At 35.1% G+C, this 23,350-nt stretch overlaps 1 protein-coding gene across 1 annotated transcript in view; it reads left to right on the forward strand.

Moving 5' to 3' along the window:
• The window catches only part of LOC132121359 (kelch domain-containing protein 1-like), a 56,648-nt gene extending 33,649 nt beyond the window's left edge, over positions 1–22,999 (forward strand). Inside the window, exons 9-13 of the mRNA XM_059530675.1 lie at positions 21,282–21,394; positions 21,475–21,547; positions 21,672–21,756; positions 22,510–22,589; positions 22,824–22,999. Coding sequence (XP_059386658.1) covers positions 21,282–21,394; positions 21,475–21,547; positions 21,672–21,756; positions 22,510–22,589; positions 22,824–22,965 — 493 coding nt within the window. The 3' untranslated portion in view covers positions 22,966–22,999. The remainder of the gene's footprint in view (positions 1–21,281; positions 21,395–21,474; positions 21,548–21,671; positions 21,757–22,509; positions 22,590–22,823) is intronic.
• Positions 23,000–23,350: the final 351 nt, after the last annotated feature.

Raw genomic sequence — 23,350 nt, forward strand, 5'->3', positions numbered from 1 at the left:
TTCTTATTTTTTGCATGATCTTCAAAGTTTTTAATACCATCTTTCTGTCTCCCTCTCCCTCTCTCTCTCACACACACACACACACACACACACACACACACACACACACACACACACACACACACACACACACACACACACAGACAATGAAACATGATGCCAAAGTATTTCTGTATGTTTTAAAAATAAAGCTAAAAATATTGATTTTGCTTTAAATGTATGCTACATTTGTTGTCGCAGCATAGACTGTGAAGTTTAGATGTTGATTGATCTTTTAGAAGAATTCTTTCAGAGAAAGACCCTCGATCGTATTCACCCATTAAAGATGGTTCAGGAGAGATGGGTTTCTGGACCCACGCATCCTAGAGATGTAATTTATGTGCGTTGCTACGGTCGTAAACCTTTCACATATCTACGGTACTTTCAGACACAGAACAGGAAAGACATTTGCAGGGCCTCTGTTTAACCGTTCCAAAATACCTCCATTTAAAAGCAAAATTAAAATATAAAAATGACCGCCTGTACAGCTGTAGTTCTATTTTATATTAAAAGTATCCTTACTATCCATATTATATTCTTTATTTAAAACGATATATTTAACCGGTAGTATCCCCCCAACGTGTTTTCCATCAGTTGTTTGGCCTTCGGGCTTTTTACGTAGTGCTTTTCAGTTACTGTAAGATCGCTTTACACTAGTGTAATGAAAGTTAACTTTTCTTAAAGTTTATAGTTGTATTTTACTGTATCCGCATCCTTCTATCCTGTAGATTGTATGCGTACTGTAAAATAACAAATATACATTTTGCTTAAAGTCAGCAAAATAATTACACCTACAATTTGAAACGTGTTTAAACACATTGTGTGTCACTAAAGCAAGGCACGCCGTCTATTGTCTTATTTTTTTTAAATAACCTGATGACCAGCATTGTTTCTTCATATAATTTATGCCCCCGAGTGCTTTTCTCACACGAGTAGAAAACTCTTTCTCTTTGGATGTGTTTGGCAGAAACATAATTTCTACATCAGAAAATTTTTTAAATGTACGACTGAACTTTTCTCATTCGACAGAAATACTATTTTCAAATTATTTACCCGGCCTATGACACTCGGTGTAAATGTTCTTACCTAGAACAGAAAACATACGCTTTGATTATTTTGTAGGCATCGTGTAATGTTAAATGGTTTACTAAAAAAATTAAAGCACCGGCAGCTGTGATTTTCAAAATGAAAGACATGTACGAGCTAAGGATGTGTCAACTATTATCGTCATTTCCTTTTGACCCGGATAATACGGTAATTAATTTTCTATGCGAGTGACACAATATACAGTTCTCATACTATTGGTGTAAATAGCCGTGCTAAAACATTTATGACTATTTTTGCAGGCCAGCAGATCATGTCAAGGGTGTTTCACATCTAAGAATCACAATGTTTTGTAAATGACATTTTTCTTACACATCGAGATTTAACCGTATCAAGATTTTGGATGGCCGTTCGCAATTTGTTTGTCGGACCGTACGTTTTTAGGCGATCTTTGTGCGGCGTCATCGTAATAGGAATAAATGAAAATTAAGAAATTAAGTTACAGTTTTTCTCTTCGAGATATTTCTTTTAGCGCAACTTCGTGTCTGTCCAAAAAGTGTGATCGCATGAAGCATCGACGCAAAAATGAAGTCTAGCTGTTTTACACTTAAAACTATTACAACATCAAACGTTACACTCGTTTAAGTTTCCACACTCTTGTTGAGATACATTTTTTTATCCATAACCTTTCGTGTATTCGAGCGACCAAATCACTAAGAAAGACAGTATAGCAAGAAAACTAACGTTTACAACGCATATAGAATTCAGAATACAATCGTTAAAGTATTTATTTATTTATTTTGATTTGTAAATGATATTTTTATAACTCCGTTAGATTTAGTCATCGTGTTCGGATAGCCGATGACACAATTCACATTCTGTTTTAAGACTCCTGTAAGTTCATGCTAACTCTCGCATGGGAAAGAGAGCGGGGTGAGCGCATTCTATTCATTTAAGAAAAATTATTAAACATTTGCCCAAACTTTTTTATTATTTTGACAAAACACAACACGACGACATTAAAGAATGTTATCAGTTCCTACGGCCATCTTCTTTGATTCAAATAAAGCAACATCTCTGGTGTACGTGTGTATGTGCTAAACATCTTTGCTTTTCCACTTCTGACAGATTTGTTAGATGGGCTACCGTTGTAATACAAACACATTTGAGAACTACGATGTTCTCACTTTTGTAACGGTTATAGAAAAATGCCATACACCCTTTTGCATTTCATAATTCAGTGATTTTAGCTGTAATGAGCACATGAGACAAAAATTGTCAATGTGTGACTCGTAAACATGAATAAATTTATTTATTTATTTATTTTTACCAGAGATAGTCGACCGATTGTTTTGCAGTTTTCTGATGAAGAGTTTTCTCTGACCGCGGTCAAACATACACTGCCTGTTCATAGGAATTTTACAGCATAAAAATATCACCCCTACATCTAGAGCTCTTGTTCATATAGCCGATGACGACGTTCACATTTTACTCGTCGTACTCGTTTCAACATTTCCGCTTGACATTAAAGAGTAGACCTATGCGTACGCCCCTTCGGTCGTAAGCATTATCATCTACCGCGTGCTGAGATTTTTCTGCTTTGTCCACTTTTGACGGATTTGTTAGAGGGACTATGTCACCTCGTTGTAACGTGATTACGTTTAAGATCCATAAGATTGCACTACATTCACCTGAAAAGGTTATAGACATACTCTTTTATACAAGAAACGCGTATCAGAATAACAAATATTCTAAACTATTGTGAAAGTTTTAATGCAACTCTGTAAATAGCTTTTTTTTTTCTACTACTGTATACATTATTGTTTGGTTGTCTTTGTACGGTACTTCAATCAATAAACCACTGTTGATAAGTCGTTCATTTAAGTGAGAGACGGGATGATTTTGACTGTTTCAGTCATTCATCGTGTTTAAGGTCTGATCCGGAAACCGCGCTACGACTGGAACTGCGCTCTGTCACGTCTAAATAACCCGTTGTTCTTTAAGGAAACAAGAGGCGAGCAGTTTCTGACATCTATTAATTCACTTCATTTTTTCACAACCGCAAATGTTTTGTTTAGCATACATATTAGTTTTAGTCAGTTACATAGGCGTCACGCATGAAGTTTATAGTTATTTTAAATGATTATGATAGAGTTACAGGTTTAGGTTAGTGTGGCGCCTGTAAGCGGTGAAAACTTCAAGCATCGTAGACGACGGTGTTACTCAAACAGCCCATAGCGTTATCTTTTAACAAACTATTGTATTGCGCGTTACTAAGACAAAATCGTAACAGCGTTCATTAATTTGTTGAAATGAAAATAAACATACAAAACTTTATAATGACCGCGAGTTTAGTATAGCCTAACACCGCATAGACAAATGTTTGTTCTAACTCTTTCGCCCTAAAATTGCAAGATTTCTTGACTTTGCCGTGTTTAACGGACTCTAGATCTCATCACGCCGCAGCGAACTGTAAACCACACACTTTCTCATCGCATTACGCTAAGAAACTGCACATGGTTAAAGCTATTACACCATAAACTGTCTAAAGTTTTTAATGTACAAGCCGAGTAAGCTATTTCTACAAAAAATATCATTGCACTACAGTTTTTTTTTTTTTTTTGCGTATGATACATCGTTCAACAATACTTTTGCACACTCATTCGACTGTATTTATTGCTCTCTATAACATTGTTTAAACATAGAGTCTATGTTGGCTTTTACAGGACACATCTTTCCTTCGGCACAGCCGCACTCCACTCGCTCATCCGCACCAGCGCTGGTAGTGGCAGATATCCTTTTCAGAATTTATTCCAAGACGTAAACCGAGTGTTTTTAAAATCCACGACGATCCGGGCCTTGTGCAATTTTTTGATCGTTTTGATCACTGAAGCCGATTCTGTCAGTCCACGTAGATAATGTTTTGATTGACAAGATGTTGCAGTTTGATTGACAAGATGTTCGCAGATCATAAAAAATCCTGTGATAACTGCAGAGTTTATGAGGTCAGCCGCTCACAGGGAATAAAGACTAGCCGTAGTCACGAGGAAGTAGTGGCGGATCTTCTGTACATTCGAACAAAAAATAAAAATGAGCGGTCTTGTTTCTACGTATCAAATGTTGCTTGGTTGGTTGTTGAAATGGGGGTGTTGCACACAAAAGCGGAGGAGGGTGAAGGGCCCTGGTTAGGGTTTGACTCGCGAGAAATATGAAGAAACAAACTTGTATCTGATATAAACTAGGATAGTATAATGATATAACGTAAGAGATAAAATATTTTATGAAATCAAGCAGATTCACAGAGATATCGCTGCGTATGAACAAAGGGGTTGACGGCAAAACTAGAAAAACAATCCGCGAGGCCTAGGAAATTACACTTAGTTGGTGAAAATAAGAATGTGAAAGTCCGTTTAAACAAATTTAAACAGAAAGAATGAGCAAAGTCCTGGAAGCGTACGATTGTACTTGTTTAGATTAGATTAGATTCGACTTTATTGTCATTATGCAGAGTACAAGTACAGAGCTAATGAAATCCAGTTAGCATCTAACCAGAAGCGCTAGTGTTTTATATTCATAAAAGTGCAGAGTAAGTAAAGCTATGACATACAGAAAGTACAGTGTAGTTGCTATATACGTACAATATCGATCGGAGTATATACAGAATATAAATATGAATGCAATGAAGGATTATATATACATTATGAACAGCAGGAACGTGAGAACGGTGGTAATAAATACAGTCGAATGAGTGTGCAAAAGTATTGTTGAACGATGTATCATACGCCAAAAAAAAAAAAAAAACTAGTGCAATGATATTTTTTGTAGAAATAGCTTACTCGGCTTGTACATTAACAACTTTAGACAGTTTATGGTGTAATAGCTTTAACCATGTGCAGTTTCTTAGCGTAATGCGATGAGAAAGTGTGTGGTTTACAGTTCGCTGCGGCATGATGAGATCTAGAGTCCGTTAAACACGGCAAAGTCAAGAAATCTTGCAATTTTAGGGCGAAAGAGTTAGAACAAACATTTGTCTATGCGGTGTTAGGCTATACTAAACTCGCGGTCATTATAAGGTTTTGTATGTTTATTTTCATTTCAACAAATTAATGAACGCTGTTACAGATTTTGTCTTAGTAACGCGCAATACAATAGTTTGTTAAAAGATAACGCTATGGGCTGTTTGAGTAACACCGTCGTCTACGATGCTTGAAGTTTTCACTGCTTACAGGCGCCACACTAACCTAAACCTGTAACTCTATCACAATAATTTAAAATAACTATAAACTTCATGCGTGACGCCTATGTAACTGACTAAAACTAATATGTATGCTAAACAAAACATTTGCGGTTGTGAAAAAATGAAGTGAATTAATAGATGTCAGAAACTGCTCGCCTCTTGTTTCCTTAAAGAACAACGGGTTATTTAGACGTGACAGAGCGCAGTTCCAGTCGTAGCGCGGTTTCCGGATCAGACCTTAAACACGATGAATGACTGAAACAGTCAAAATCATCCCGTCTCTCACTTAAATGAACGACTTATCAACAGTGGTTTATTGATTGAAGTACCGTACAAAGACAACCAAACAATAATGTATACAGTAGTAGAAAAAAAAAGCTATTTACAGAGTTGCATTAAAACTTTCACAATAGTTTAGAATATTTGTTATTCTGATACGCGTTTCCTGTATAAAAGAGTATGTCTATAACCTTTTCAGGTGAATGTAGTGCAATCTTATGGATCTTAAACGTAATCACGTTACAACGAGGTGACATAGTCCCTCTAGCAAATCCGTCAAAAGTGGACAAAGCAGAAAAATCTCAGCACGCGGTAGATGATAATGCTTACGACCGAAGGGGCGTACGCATAGGTCTACTCTTTAATGTCAAGCGGAAATGTTGAAACGAGTACGACGAGTAAAATGTGAACGTCGTCATCGGCTATATGAACAAGAGCTCTAGATGTAGGGGTGATATTTTTATGCTGTAAAATTCCTATGAATAGGCAGTGTATGTTTGACCGCGGTCAGAGAAAACTCTTCATCAGAAAACTGCAAAACAACGTGTCAACAGATCGGTCGACTATCTCTGGTAAAAATAAATAAATAAATAAAATTATTCATGTTTACGAGTCACACATTGACAATATTTGTCTCATGTGCTCATTACAGCTAAAATCACTGAATTATGAAATGCAAAAGGGTGTATGGCATTTTTCTATAACCGTTACAAAAGTGAGAACATCGTAGTTCTCAAATGTGTTTGTATTACAACGGTAGCCCATCTAACAAATCTGTCAGAAGTGGAAAAGCAAAGATGTTTAGCACATACACACGTACACCAGAGATGTTGCTTTATTTGAATCAAAGAAGATGGCCGTAGGAACTGATAACATTCTTTAATGTCGTCGTGTTGTGTTTTGTCAAAATAATAAAAAGGTTTGGGCAAATGTTTAATAATTTTTCTTAAATGAATAGAATGCGCTCACCCCGCTCTCTTTCCCACGCGAGAGTTAGCATGAACTTACAGGAGTCTTAAAACAGAATGTGAATTGTGTCATCGGCTATCCGAACACGATGACTAAATCTAACGGAGTTATAAAAATATCATTTACAAATCAAAATAAATAAATAAATACTTTAACGATTGTATTCTGAATTCTATATGCGTTGTAAACGTTAGTTTTCTTGCTATACTGTCTTTCTTAGTGATTTGGTCGCTCGAATACACGAAAGGTTATGGATAAAAAAATGTATCTCAACAAGAGTGTGGAAACTTAAACGAGTGTAACGTTTGATGTTGTAATAGTTTTAAGTGTAAAACAGCTAGACTTCATTTTTGCGTCGATGCTTCATGCGATCACACTTTTTGGACAGACACGAAGTTGCGCTAAAAGAAATATCTCGAAGAGAAAAACTGTAACTTAATTTCTTAATTTTCATTTATTCCTATTACGATGACGCCGCACAAAGATCGCCTAAAAACGTACGGTCCGACAAACAAATTGCGAACGGCCATCCAAAATCTTGATACGGTTAAATCTCGATGTGTAAGAAAAATGTCATTTACAAAACATTGTGATTCTTAGATGTGAAACACCCTTGACATGATCTGCTGGCCTGCAAAAATAGTCATAAATGTTTTAGCACGGCTATTTACACCAATAGTATGAGAACTGTATATTGTGTCACTCGCATAGAAAATTAATTACCGTATTATCCGGGTCAAAAGGAAATGACGATAATAGTTGACACATCCTTAGCTCGTACATGTCTTTCATTTTGAAAATCACAGCTGCCGGTGCTTTAATTTTTTTAGTAAACCATTTAACATTACACGATGCCTACAAAATAATCAAAGCGTATGTTTTCTGTTCTAGGTAAGTACATTTACACCGAGTGTCATAGGCCGGGTAAATAATTTGAAAATAGTATTTCTGTCGAATGAGAAAAGTTCAGTCGTACATTTAAAAAATTTTCTGATGTAGAAATTATGTTTCTGCCAAACACATCCAAAGAGAAAGAGTTTTCTACTCGTGTGAGAAAAGCACTCGGGGGCATAAATTACATGAAGAAACAATGCTGGTCATCAGGTTATTTAAAAAAAATAAGACGATAGATGGCGTGCCTTGCTTTAGTGACACACAATGTGTTTAAACACGTTTCAAATTGTAGGTGTAATTATTTTGCTGACTTTAAGCAAAATCTATATTTGTTATTTTACAGTACGCATACAATCTACAGGATAGAAGGATGCGGATACAGTAAAATACAACTATAAACTTTAAGAAAAGTTAACTTTCATTACACTAGTGTAAAGCGATCTTACAGTAACTGAAAAGCACTACGTAAAAAGCCCGAAGGCCAAACAACTGATGGAAAACACGTTGGGGGGATACTGCCGGTTAAATATATCGTTTTAAATAAAGAATATAATATGGATAGTAAGGATACTTTTAATATAAAATAGAACTACAGCTGTACAGGCGGTCATTTTTATATTTTAATTTTGCTTTTAAATGGAGGTATTTTGGAACGGTTAAACAGAGGCCCTGCAAATGTCTTTCCTGCTCTGTGTCTGAAAGAATGTAAGGGATATTTTTTATATGTATCATCAGAAATGTTTATTTTATATACTATGCTAATACATTTAAAATAAGTGATCTTTTTCTTTAAGTTATACTTTTTTTGTTTAATGAATTGCTTTAGGATGATGATGTCATTATATAATTATTTATTTCCATATTCTTTAACCCCTGGAGTCTGAGTGGGTTTTGGGGTGACTGGAGGTATTTTGGCCTCCCCCAGACATTGGTGTTATAAGTATATGTTGAATACATGATTAAAAATGTATGATAAATGATTTGGTTTGGTTTAGTAACATGTCTGTTACTGCGATGTGTTTTATAAACATGATGAATACTTGTTTAAAACGTGTGTTCTGGTTTAGTAACACGTTGTCATATATAATTGTATTTATTTATTTTTTCATATTTTTTAAAATAGAGATAAGTCTCTTTTTAACTTGATATGTTCATGCGTATGTCCGCTTGTTTATTTGGTTTATCAGAATACAAAATTGTATAGTGGAATGGATATTATAGTGATATAACAGGGTACGTGTGGTTTATGATTAAATGTATAGGGTAGTCATAATTCAGATCGCTTAAAAACTAAATTTAATTAAAAAAATGCACGTGCATGCAGCATTTTAGTGTGTGGTGGTACTGTAGGTGTACGGTTAAAATAAATAATTAAACAGCTTTTTGAAAAAGATATGATATAAAGATGGATATAAAAGGTTTTAAATATAATATAGAAAATGTTTTGCAACGATTAATGTGAAATGAATTTAACTGAATTGTGTCAACGACACATCCGGGTTCCTCAATAGACCATATTCTTTGTTCTGTTCAATTATATATTTTTTCCCCGATCCTGGTAAAATGTATATTTTTAGTTATGACTAAAACTAATGTAAATGTTTTGTTTTATATTGTTTGCGAATGTATAATGTGTTTATATTCATTAAAAGAAGAAAATAAGACTTGGAGACGAATGAATGTATGAGAGGGAGAGAGAGAGGGGTACAAGAGATGCTAGCCGCGCACCAACCGTAATTCATAGGTGAATCGTCAGAAAACTGTCAAAACACGGTACTCCTGCGTGAGATACGTTAGTTTTAATTAGCAATGGCTTTGAAGATATTGTGATTTTGTAGTAAATTCGGACGAGTGTGCACTGTAGCGTGCAGACGTAGACAGTGGGACACAGAGGGTCAGGATCAAAGCTGATGTGAAAACAGCTTCTTCTGCCCCCTAAAAATGGATCTTGTTTTATCTGAAACAGTCGGTTTCAGTATATTTTTTAGAAACGTTTCATTTATAACCTTTTTAAAAGAACACAATGTTTTTCAACCTTAGTTAAATTGCTTTTAGATTATTTATATTATATAAAAGATAGAATATAAAGAACGGCATGTTTTTCAACTTTAGCATGATAATTAATTATATTATATAAATTATATAAATATTATATAAATTATAGGCTGTTTTATATATAAATGTGAAATAACTTAAATGTTTTTCAACCTTAGCATGATAATTAATTATATCATATAAATTATATAATGTTTTATATATATATATATATATATATATATATATATAAATGTGAAATAACTGAATGTCACATATATGAAATAACTAAAATGTTTTCAACTTTAGCATGATAATTATTATATAAATTATAGAATGTTTTATATATAAATGTGAGATAACTGAAATGTTTTTCTTTTTTCAACATTAGCATGATAATTATATTATATAAATTATAGAATGTTTTATATATAAATGTGAGATAACTGAATGTCACATATATGAAATAACTAAAATGTTTTTTTAAACCTTTAATTAATTATATTATATAAATTATAAAATGTTTTATATATAAATGTGAAATAACTGAATGTCTCATATATGAAATAACTAAAATGTGTTTTAAACCTTTAATTGTTTTAGTAATTTATATAATGTTTTATATATACATTATGTAATGTTTTATATATATATATTATATTATATATATATGTGTGAAATAACAAATGTTTTCAACTTTAGCATGATAATTACTATATTATATAAATTATATAATGTTTTTTATATATGAATGTGAAATAAATGAAATGTTTTTCAACCTTAGCATGATAATTAATTATATTATATAAATTATATAAATATTATATAAATTATAGGATGTTTTATATATAAACGTAGAACACACCGATCCCATTAATACACTGCTCAGGAATGTAATGGGAGGGGGGAGAAGCCATATAATCACACACACACACACACACACGCACACACACACATAACCGTATAACTGGGATAAACTTCAAACAAGCTAACTGACACAAAGTTCAAACAGCTTCTGTCAAAACCACATGATCGATGCATCGGGAGGGTTTCCTAAAACCATGATTTAGAACTAACTAGGGCAATAGGGTAAAACTTTCTGTCAAAACCACACGATCGATGCGTGGGAAACGGTCATAGGTTAGCCCCTGAACTCATTCCGGAAGTTCAGCCCATCCATCATAAGGTCACCGGAAGTTCAACCTGTCAAAAGGTCAAAGGTCAAAGTCATAAATCATCATGACAAAAGGTGTAGAATAATCACTACTTTCAAGTGTGCGGAAATTATTAATGCGCATTAATGACAGGGAGGTGCCCTCTCGATCACTTTAATTTTTTCCTGATAATGAATTTACTTAAAATTGTGGTGTCTCACATACATGAAAAATATATCTACAGAAAGCTTGAAATGTGTTTTAAATGAAAACAAAAGCATTATGTAATCTGTGAAGGTTGCATTTCTCTTTAAAGGCGCATCCATTAGAGCCATCACTGTGAATTTCATCTTGCAGCCGACAAGAAAACATTTGTTTATTAATAAATAATTAAAATGTCTCCTTTTACACAATTATTAGACTTCTTCTGCCTGTGCTTTGTTATTTGTGATCGTAGCGTTTGAGGAAGGCTTCAAGATCAAGCTGAATCCTCTGTCAGCTGCTCCACTTTACAGCGCACGGGACTTGCGCAAACTGACCCAACATTTAGCAAGGCAGGAAAACATTCAGTCTGCCTGAAGGAAGACGTATTTCATTGTAAGTTAACGCGGTTAAATAGAAAGTTAAATAGAGAGAAAATCTAGTCTAGGGCTATTCTTAAACATGGAGCTCATTATATTGAAGTACAAATCCAAACACCAGAAGCAACCTACACTCTCAGCGTTCTTTCATTGAAAAGTATGCATTTTATTTATTCACAGGCTATAAACTAAATATTTTAGTTTAGAACTTTAAGTTCCATTGTTTAAAAAAATGTTTTATTGGCGTTTCACAGACCATCAGTTGTTATGCTCTAAAATCCCATGCCATTTGTAATTTCACAGTATTTTCACCTCCTAAATTACTACAATGTAAAAAATAAAAACCTCTCCAACCAGGGGCGGACTGGCCATCAGGAGCACCGGGACATTTCCCGGTGGCCTGACGGTCATTCTGGCCTGCCGCTGTGCAGTCGATCAGGCTGACGTGCAATAGGCTGGTATGCAACTGCGAATTAATTGACGGTCTTATGAATGTACGAATCATGCGATCGCGTAGTGAAAATGACACCACCAGATGACCAAACATCCAGAGGCAGGCTTTATCTTAGAAAATCGCGCAAAAAATGGAGCGTAAACGCAAAGGAGGAGCAGAGATGGAAAGGAGAAAAGCCCTGGCCACAGACGCAGCAAGTTGCTGCAAAATCCCAGCCATGTTCGCCAGGGAGCAGGTCGGTCAGAATTACGTTTATATTTACTATGGTTCACTGAAAAAAACCGAACCATTCAGTTCACCCCACACGGTTCGGCACGCACTGGGACCGCTGTTCAACTTAAATCTGACAAAGCATCTGTAATATGGTTTACTTTAAATAACACGTAAAACAAATAGGGTTCAAATAATATATGTTTCTGTTGATGCATGTGCATTCTGGATTCCCAGACATTACAACAGCGATGAAAAAAACCTCTACAAATCATTGACTCTTGTTCAATACTAATACAAACACTATATCAGTGCATTCTCTTAAAGTGACAGTCTTTATATTAATCGAACAGCAACAACAAAGAAATCACTCACTGCTCTTGATTAAAAAGCTTTTTTTACTTTAATAAAGAATAATCTTTAATTTATAGTCCAAAATGCAATGCTGTATTACATTTGATTACTTTAATTTCTGTACCTTAAAACTAATGCAAGACCTACCTAAAAAAACCCTGAAAGTCAGTTTATTTTATTTTATTTTATTTGTATCTTTACTCTGTTGTATTTATTTGTGCTGTTGCTTGTAGTTAGAATATTCTTAGTAATATGACAATAATATATATATTTTTGAAAGTATAGTTTTTCCATAAACATAGCACATACAATTTTACTGAAAACGTGAAACAAACTGAAATGTGAAAAAGTTTAACTGTTCCACCCTCATATTTACATAATCATTTGGCAGACGGACGCTTTCATTCAAAGCGACTTACAATAGATAAAATCTCTCTCTCTCTCTCTCTCTATATATATATATATATATATATATATTACAAATGTATATAATGATAGATGTTTTAAAAGAAAATCTTAATGACAAACTAGCACACTGTTTTACATATGAAGATAAAGTATTTTTTGGTGCCAAAATTGACCAGAAATTGATTTTCCATTTCTAGCCTACAATATGTAGCCTAGTGTACAATGCTTATTTATTTTTAAGGTGAAGAAGGATGCAACAGTAGCACCACTAGTGCTGCTATTGCTCCTGTTTTGAACAAGAGAGGGTGGACAGTTCAGCTTTTGAGTCAGAGCAGGAAACCTTCAAGTAAAGTTTAAGCTATGGTGAGAGTGAGAGAGAGGTGGATTAAGGGAAAGATGATAGAGACAGTGAATGCCTTGATACTTCTTTTGATTATTTTTCCCATCCACAGTCTAAGGATTTTGATTTATTTTTTTTAAGTATAACCCAATTCAAACAACTGAAAGAGCCAAAGAGTTTAGCAGTCTGCTGGACACATGAATTGGGTGGTGGTGACTGCAGCAACAGAGGTGGCCTGGGGTGGAGTCAAATTCCCGGCCTGATTTACTGTCCCAGTCCACCACTGTCTCCAACACAAATATTTCTAGCGACTGGTTACATAAAAATTTTTTAATTGGCCTAAATGAATTTATAAAATTAAGTTCACACTAATTTAATTCGGCCAACTGAAACATTTTGATGTTATCACTTAGTCACTCAAATTCAGTTAGGCCAATTGAAAAATTTTGATACCCAAATTCTGTTATGTTAAAATTTACTCAGGCCGATGGCATTTTTTAATGAAATTATTTTCTTATTATTTTATTTTATTTACTTATTTATTTTGAATAATTGTGGCCTACATAAATAGGTGAAGCAAACAAATATTTGGATCTTCCCTTATTTTTCCCTTATTTTCTTAAAGAATAAACACTTATTTTCTACAAGAATAAACATGATAACATATTATTAATTCATAGAAATTATTTAAGCAATTAAAACTTTTTTTTTTTTTACTTGAATTTAAATACTATTAAACTGACTTCATAATCTCAATGAGTTTTTAAGTTAAAAAGGGTAAAATGTCACAGTGCATGTTAAATAGCCTAAATTAACTTTTGTTAACAATATAATTAGAACAATATTAGATTTTTTTTTTTTTATGAACAATTCATGTATAAATATAAAAAAAAAAAATAAAAATAATAATTTAAAGCTAAGCATAAGGTAAGGTTGGCCTTTCTCACACTCTCACTCGGGACAAATCCAACAGTGGTGTCAAAAGTATTGGCATTCATTACTCAAGTAGAAGTATAGATACTAGGGTTTAAAAAGACTTTTGTAGACGTTGAAGTATCAACTCAAGCAAAAAGTGTAAAAGTACTGGTTTAAAAAACTACTTAAAGTATAAAAGTAAAAGTAATGTAAGGAAAAAAAAGCTTAGGCCGCGCCTATTGTGCACCTCCTCAAAAAAACATTTTTCTAAAGGCAATAAGCCATAATGACTATAATGTTATATTAAAATGTTCATGTTGAAGAATTTGGGATGCACTAGGCTACCTGTTTCAGCCACATATATGCCCATTGAAAATGAACGCACTTTAGTACAATGCAAATACATTAAAGGACTAGAGATGACTAGTTGCCTATAAGTGTTGTTATGGTGCAAAAAGTCAAACTTCAGAGGCATGTCATCAATAATGAAATGTAAATGTACATCCAAGCTTAGCTGCAGGAATTTGCGAGGGCAATGGAGAAGAACATTGGTGTAACCAGGGCAGGCTTAGTAACAATTACTCTTGTATGGTTGTCTATTTACAATAAACATTATAGTGCTGTCAAAATGAATGATTAATCCAACTGATTAATCAAAAACTAAAAATGAAAAATAACTCATAATCCTGATACCTTCTTGATTGATTGCTTCCTGTATTTGGTACATACGTCTGCTATGTCCAGTGTGTGGGGGGGGGGGGGGGGGGGGGGGGTAAAAAGTTACAAAGTTGGTATAGCCTACTTATCACAACATTGTCAATCGCGTCGTCAATCGCAAACGATAATTTATTAAATCGTCTCGCTACCGAACTACCTACAGAAGCTTAATTTGTGGAGGACGAAGAGAAAGCACCCATTGGTAAATGAGCCAGTGAGAAATAATAACTTTTAAGTAGGGTCCAGTGCCTTTTCGATACTTTTAAAACGGTACCGGTGCCTAAATGGTGCCTGAACCGATACTTAAAAAAAAAAAGAACCACAAAAAAAACTATGAATAACATTAAAGAACATTACAAATATTTAAAATAAATCCATAGCTTTCACCTTGGATGCTCTCATTTCCCATGTTGTGCTTCCCTTAATCTAAGGCTAATAAATGTATTTCACAATCTGGGTCATTATTTAATACAAAACCACACATAATGTATCTACTGTATCTCTGTCACTCACTCTGATATTTAGTTAAGATGAGTGCTGTCTGTCAATGTCTTTAATCAGTTCTGTGAATTACTGTATGGTCATTCTTTATAAAGTAGCAACAATGTTGTTTTTAAAATACAGTACTGTGCAAAAGTCTTAGGCACATTAGTATTTTCACCCCAAAAAAAGGGTTTTAAGCCAGTTATTTATATCTTTTGCTGTAGTGTGTCAGTAGGAAATATCAGTATGCCATTAATTTGAATAATAATCTAGTGCGATTTTGAATGCACAAGCAGTCTGACAATGGCAAAATGAATGTTTGGAAATGTAAACTGATATTTTATACTGACACACTACAGCAAAATATATAAATAACTGGCCGAACACCATTCTTTTAAGTGAAAATACTAACGTGCCTAAGACTTTTGCACAGTAGTGTATGAATAAAGTACGTATGATTAAATTAAGTATTTTTAAATAAGTACAATTAAAGTATGTGTTCATTCATATGTTAGTGTTAAGGGCTAGATTGTCGCTGGAGGAAACAGTTGCGATGTGATGAGCAGTGAACAGCGAAAACTTTACAGTAGATGAGAAACCGACTGCTCCCTCGTGACCTTTTGTAAACTGTATTTATGACAAAGAACTGCACAGATACGGATATTCTAACAATCTAGCGATAAACACATACCTTTTTTGCCTCTGTTTGTGTTTAAGTGCGTTTGCGCTGCTCCGCCACGGTCTGCGAATTGAAGAGCGTGCTGAAAGACGGAGAGGAGACCGGTCTGACGCCGGTTTTATATGAAATTTAAGGGGACTGACTCTGAGGCAATCGGATACCGGTTCCATACTCAACCCTAAGAAATATATTTTTTGATAAACGAACCCAAAACTGGCCTTGCTGGAGTGTGATGTGATTTGTGTCATGTGCAGGTGTGATGGATCGCGTACAAACCAATAGTGTGTCGGAATGGTATATGTTTATACTTCTCATCCAACCACAATCCAATTCACTTCATCCGGATGGCGCAATTTATCTGGACAGGTTTTTTTTTTCTTTTTTTGAATGGTGACATGCCGAAATGAAAACAAGCCCGAAATGAAATAGCAGTAACGAACCTATTTTAAAAATGTAAGGAGTAGAAAGTACAGATACTTGCATGAAAATGTAAGGAGTAGAAGTAAAAAGTCGGCTGAAAAATTATTACTCAAGTAAAGTATAGATACCCCAAATTTCTACTCAAGTAAGGTAACGAAGTATTTGTACTTCATTACTTGACACCTCTGAAATCCAAACGTTTCCATATTGGTATTTGTTGCCCATTTGAAGCTTAACTATTATCCATAAGTAAAATAGTCTTTGTTGTTCACGCGTGTTTCAGTATCGATGGAAAAATTTTTTTAATTAGCAATATGCCAAAGTGGACTGCTGCTCATGTGGAATGACTGCTGTTTCCAATGAATATGTGCGCGTGGAACCAGCGCGATCAAACAGCTGAAACAGATAATACTCAATTTTCACACAGTAAAGGCATAATTTAAAAATGCAAAGTGTTAGCAGTTTGAAAAATCAAGAATAATAACAGAGTTAATAATAATTATTGCTAAATGCTGGACCGTTCTCTTTTCCCACTGCATATGGAACCTGAAGATTTTTTTTAAACCAAGAATGAACCGAAATGAAATTAAAACATTTAGCTTTTTATCCATGTATATATATGGATATATATATACAAAATTTATGTTTTCTAAAGATGTTACAATGTTATATCATAATGATATAGAGAATGGGCAACTACGTCATCGCGCAGTAGCGGCGGCCATCTTTTAGGACACGGCTGTGGTAACTCCAAGTCTCTTGAGGCCCATCACCAGTTTACTAATGGTTGGGTTCAGGACCTGGAGATTTACAAACTCAACGACCAGAAAATCGTCATTCGCACAAAGGTAGGTAATCACCACGCACCAGACACACCTCTCTGTCACCATACTAAATGTAACAACAACACTGCAAGTTAAATTGCAGTGCGTAAAGTTATATATTTTCTTTTTTTTACTTAGGAAACATTTTGGTTAAGATGTTTACTTTTATTTAATGTAATTTCCAGGCAAAACGCTGTTGTTGTTGTTGTCGTTGTTGTTGTTTTTGCACTGTTCTAGACTAGTTTCTGTACTAAATCAGAATCAGGTTTATTATATAAACACAAATAAAGAACTAGTAAAGAGATCAAAAATACATGTCTACAAAAAATACACTGGAGATTTGACTATGAATTTACAACTGTGTTTGACTATAAATTTTTCACTGGTGTGTAAATGTTAAGTGAAGGCTATTTTAATATATATATATATATATATATATATATATATATATATATATATATATAATATACATATAATTCATTTTATGCTTATCAGTGTTATTTATGTCTTAGGTTTTGCACTCTCAACGCCTCAATGAACCTCCACTCAAGCCATGGGTGATCCTCAATACCAGTGGGCAAGTGGAGTGTGCACACTGCACATGCATGGCTGGCATAGCGGAGTCTTGAAATTTCTCTACTTGAAATTTTACATACTAAAAGTAAGGCTGTTTGCCTTTCTGGAATGGAGGGCTACTACCAAAATTATGCAGACCCTGTTAAGCCTTGTGTAGTCCCAAAGTCCCTACAGCACCTTCGTGACCCGGGGAAGGATGGATCTGAACTGTCTGTCCTGCAGCAGCATTGTGAGGGCCTCACACACATGCCAGCGGTAACAGAGGCACAGGTGGTTGCGGTGGAAGCTCTGACAAGATCCAGCAGAATCGATCCCCTGCCTGGTACACATCAAGAGCAGGAAGAATAACAGCTTCCAACATAGTGTTATATTTGCACTACATTGTTACTTTGCAGGTCTTGTTATAATTACTTTTTTACTTACCATATTTACTTCAACATTGCACTAAGTTCAAGTTGTTATTTATTTTACCTGTTATATTTGCACTACATTGTTACTGTGCAGGTCCTGTTATAAGTGCCTGTTATTTATTTTACCTTTTATATTTGCACTACATTGTTACTGTGCAGGTCCTGTTATTTATTTTACCTTTTATATTTGCACTACATTGTTACTGTGCAAGTCCTGTTATAATTATTTACTTAACATATTTACTTCAGCATTGCACTACGTTCAAGTTGTTATTTATTTTACCTGTTATATTTGCACTACATTGTTACTGTGCAGGTCCTGTTATAAGTGCCTGTTATTTATTTTACCTGTTATATTTGCACTACATTGTTACTGTGCAAGTCCTGTTAAAATTACTTATTTACTTACCATATTTACTTCAGCATTGCACTAAGTTCATGTTATGTGACACAAATAAAAAGATTTAGAATTGACATAGTTTCCCATCATTTATTCCATCATTTATAATAATAATAGTAATAATACATTTTATTTGTGGGTGCCTTTCATAGCACTCAAGGACACCTTACAGATTAAAACAGAATACATTTCAAGGAAGCAATACAATAAAAAAACAAGACAATGTAAAGAATAAGAAAAAATAAAATAGAGAAAAAAGAAGCAGTTAAACATTAAGCTGGGGTAGGCTAAATAAGTTATGTGGGGTAGGCTAAATAACTCTATTAACTTTAATAACACATGGTTAACTTTAACACATGGTATCCAACATATGCAGTTCATAAGGTTTATGGCAAAGCTGAAAAATCGTACTCCATTTGTTGTACGTTTTCCACGCCGATCGTGAGAATGATTATGACAGTTTACAATGCAACATGCGTTCACCATTCTGTCGTTTTTCTAAACTGAATTAGCCTACTTCTAAAATATACCAATATACTACCGCAAATACTAATATTACTGCTACTCTACGCTTCTCCCGTAACCTCCGTGTCCTAAAATCCCACAATGCCTTGCGTTACTGTGATCCGCGCTCTATTGTTGTTTTACTTCCTCCTTTTATCTCATTTTACAATTACATTCATTTTGCAATCTGTCCCTTTGCACCACCTGGCGGTAGTTTTGCGAATGATTTTAACACGCGACTGACTTGCAGTTAACGCAGCGGCCCTGCGGCGGCATTAAAACCCATTTTGGTTGTCTACCTACTGTAGGAATGGCTTTTTTAATGTAGCTATCGAATGATATGCACTAAACAATACTTGGCAGTGAGAGAGAGGAAGTCCATTGCTTATTAAAGGTGTGTGATTGGCAGGAGCTGTGTGTCTAATTGGTGTTGGATGCTGTGATATGTAGTTCGGGATGATGTGCAACAGTTTGTGTTGTGTGATAATCAATGTAACAAAAGGGTGATCTCTGGTGGCAATCGGTTGGAAGTCCATGGACAGGATTCGTGACAACACTAATGTGAAGATTGTTTCTGTTGCTGTGCTTTTATAGTGTATTGTTTCATTCTAGATCCATCAATCATGAATATGTGAAACATTTAAATACATTGAGGATAAAGCATTAGTGATTTTACTTTATACAGTCAATCTTAAATGGACTCTGTTATCATGTAATGAGACTGTTTAGCTCAATTATCATTCAGTCCAAATTGTTTCACATAATGATCGATATAAGTCATGTACATTCGTGGCCAAAGGTTTTAAGCATTACATAAATATTGGAAATTGGAAAAGTTGCTGCTTAAGTTTTTATAATAGCAATTTGCATATACTCCAGAATGTTATGAAGAGTGATCAGATGAATTGCATAGTCCTTCTTTGCCATGAAAATTAACTTAATCCCCCCACAAAAACATTCCACTGCATTTCATTGCTGTCATTAAAGGACCTGCTGAGATCATTTCAGTTATCGTCTTGTTAACTCAGGTGAGAATGTTGACGAGCACAAGGCTGGAGATCATTATGTCAGGCTGATTGGGTTAGAATGGCAGACTTGACATGTTAAAAGGAGGATAATGCTTGAAATCATTGTTCTTCCATTGTTAACCATGGTGACTTGCAAATAAACGCGTGCAGCCATCATTGCGTTGCATAAAAATGGCTTCACAGGCAAGGATATTGTGGCTACTAAGATTGCACCTAAATCAACAATTTATAGGATCATCAAGAACTTCAAGGAAAGAGGTTCAATTCTTGTAAAGAAGGCTTCAGGGCGTCCAAGAAAGTCCAGCAAGCGCCAGGATCGTCTCCTAAAGAGGATTCAGCTGCGGGATCGGAGTGCCACCAGTGCAGAGCTTGCTCAGGAATGGCAGCAGGCAGGTGTGAGCGCATCTGCACACACAGTGAGGCGAATACTTTTGGAAGATGGCCTGGTGTCAAGAAGGGCAGCAAAGAAGCCACTTCTTTCCAAAAAAAAACATCAGGGACAGATTGATCTTCTGCAGAAAGTATGGTGAATGGACTGCTGAGGACTGGGGCAAAGTCATATTCTCCGATGAAGTCCCTTTCCGATTGTTTGGGGCATCTGGAAAAAGGCTTGTCCGGAGAAGAAAAGGTGAGCTCTACCATCAGTCCTGTGTCATGCCAACAGTAAAGCATCCTGACACCATTCATGTGTGGGGTTGCTTCTCATCCAAGGGAGTGGGTTCACTCACAATTCTGCCCAAAAACACAGCCATGAATAAAGAATGGTACCAAAACAACCTCCAACAGCAACTTCTTCCAACAATCCAACAACAGTTTGGTGAAGAACAATGCATTTTCCAGCACGATGGAGCATAAGGCAAAAGTGATAACTAAGTGGCTCGGGGACCAGAATGTTGAAATTTTGGGTCCATGGCCTGGAAACTCCCCAGATCTTAATCCCATTGAGAACTTGTGGTCAATCATCGGGTGGACAAACAAAAACCCACTAATTCTGACAAACTCCAAGAAGTGATTATGAAAGAATGGGTTGCTATCAGTCAGGATTTGGCCCAGAAGTTGATTGAGAGCATGCCCAGTCGAATTGCAGAGGTCTTGAAAAAGAAGGGCCAACACTGCAAATACTGACTCTTTACATAAATGTCATGTAATTGTTGATAAAAGCCTTTGAAACGTATGAAGTGCTTGTAATTATATTTCAGTACATCCCAGAAACAACTGAAACAAAGATCTAAAAGCAGTTTAGCAGCAAACTTTTTGAAAACTAATATTTATGTAATTCTCAAAACTTTTTGGCCACGACTGTAAGTGTTACTCTTTTTGAAAATCAGTGAACATCAGACTGCTTCTCTTCCACGGGGCCGCACTCTTCACACACTTACTGCCATCTCAGATGACACACTCTTCCTGTTTGGAGGCCTCAGTACTTCTGGGGAGGTGCTCAGTAAGTTTTTGTCAAGATTTTAGAAATAGTCATGTCTATAAATAACCACCACATTTTTCGCTAACATTTATTTTGCTTAGGTGATGGGTGGGAATTTGACACTAAGACAAGAGAATGGAGAGAAATAGACCATGCACATGAAGACAAGCCCAGGTACAATATCTGTATGTATTGTGTGACATGCTGTATGAGCCATTTGTGGAGAAACATAATTATAATGGTGATTTTGATATACATTAGGGTTGAATCAGTAAGTTGTATCTATTTCCTCCTTCAGGCTGTGGCATTCTGCTGCTAAGGGGAGAGACGGTGATGTAGTCATATTTGGAGGAAGCCAGACCTACCTCTTTGTAATGGATTCGGTATGTACAGCTTAATCTACAACAAAGGGCTTGTATTTGTGATGTACTGCTGATTCATAAATAAATTTACACATTAATAGCTGGAATTTTCAGAGACTAATTCTATTTTAGAAGACATATGTGCTCTTTTAGATTTAACCATAGTCATTGGGCTATGAGTAGTGTGCAATACATCCATGTTCATTGCAAAAAGAAACGCATGCAGATTAGATGTGAGTTTAAAGGAACAATTGATGCAGCAGGTGTAGTGATATTATGCAGTGCCTGAAATTTTAGGCACTGCATAATATCACTGGACCTTCTGCACCCATGGAATGGCAGCAAAGTTCCTTGATTATTACGCCAGAATGAGAGTATAGTTCCTAGCCACATCAGCCTTGAAAATAGCAACTTTTCATTTTCCATCTGTCTTAGTACATGATGTAACTACAGAAGAGTTAAGTTTTAAATAGGAAAATATAGAAACTTTTTGGTCATTTTTGAGTGAGGTGCTAATTGTCTAATCAGATTCAATGATCAATGCTAAGCTAAGTGAAAAGCTCAACAGTTTAACTCTAGGGGAGTTGGAAAATGAGCCTATTTTCAAAAAAAGTGGAGTGCTCCTTTAATTGTGAGCATTAACTCAACAATTGTGTAACACATTAGCTCAGAGATCTCTGCAGATGTTAGTTCGCTGGTCATGGATTGGTTGAACCCTTGTTTGAAAAGTCACAGTCAAAGTAAATGCAGTTGGTCTGGTTTCTCCCCCTGTAGGTTGCCATTCTCAGGTCTCCCTCTCAGAATCACTGTGCAGATGTGCTATTGTTTCAGACTCAACCATACTCCCTGTCCAGGTAAAAACCATCCTATATACACACATTGCAACAAACAGTTGCATCAAATAGTTATGTTTTTTTTAGAAAGACTTTTCATCAGTTGAGCAATATAGCTATTTATTGTTTAATAATAGTACAATCTATTGAACACATGCTATCTATCCTTTAACGCCTTGTTTTCATTCCTGTGAAAAATTAAGTATGCCATTACGCTGACTATTATTTACCACATATTTGATCTTTTCTTTGTAGATTATGTGAAGACTGCATAGGAAAACACATATTTTCTGTCCAAGAGCAGGTGTTGTGGTTACCGGCTAAGCTTCAGAAGACAATTAGCAAGAGGATATCCTATTTCAGGGGTAATGCTCAAAATATAGATGCAGGTTCATAGGTTCATAATGATGGTTCTTGATTATTTTAAGAAAATGTCTCCCTTTGATGTGATATCATTTTTTTTTTGGGTGGTAGCCAAATGTATAATTGCTGCCCTTGATGATGTTGACCCGAAAACATCAATATGTCACTATAAAACAAACAAATAAGATTGGTAATGTTGGGCAGCCATGAAACACTTACACTTACACAACTTTATCACTTTATTATTCAAAATAATGGACTGGAATGCCTTTGTTACAAAATAAAAATGGAATAATATTCTATACTTTTTATATTACTTTTTTTCAACTTAACAAAAAATCCAAATATTCCCTGCAGTGTTTGACCACAGTTTAAGAGTTTGTACTAAATACAGCATTTACCTTATGAATGTTGTTCAT

Source organism: Carassius carassius, chromosome 39 (genome assembly GCF_963082965.1).
Source record: "Carassius carassius chromosome 39, fCarCar2.1, whole genome shotgun sequence".
In the NCBI taxonomy this organism is placed as follows: Eukaryota; Metazoa; Chordata; class Actinopteri; order Cypriniformes; family Cyprinidae; genus Carassius; species Carassius carassius.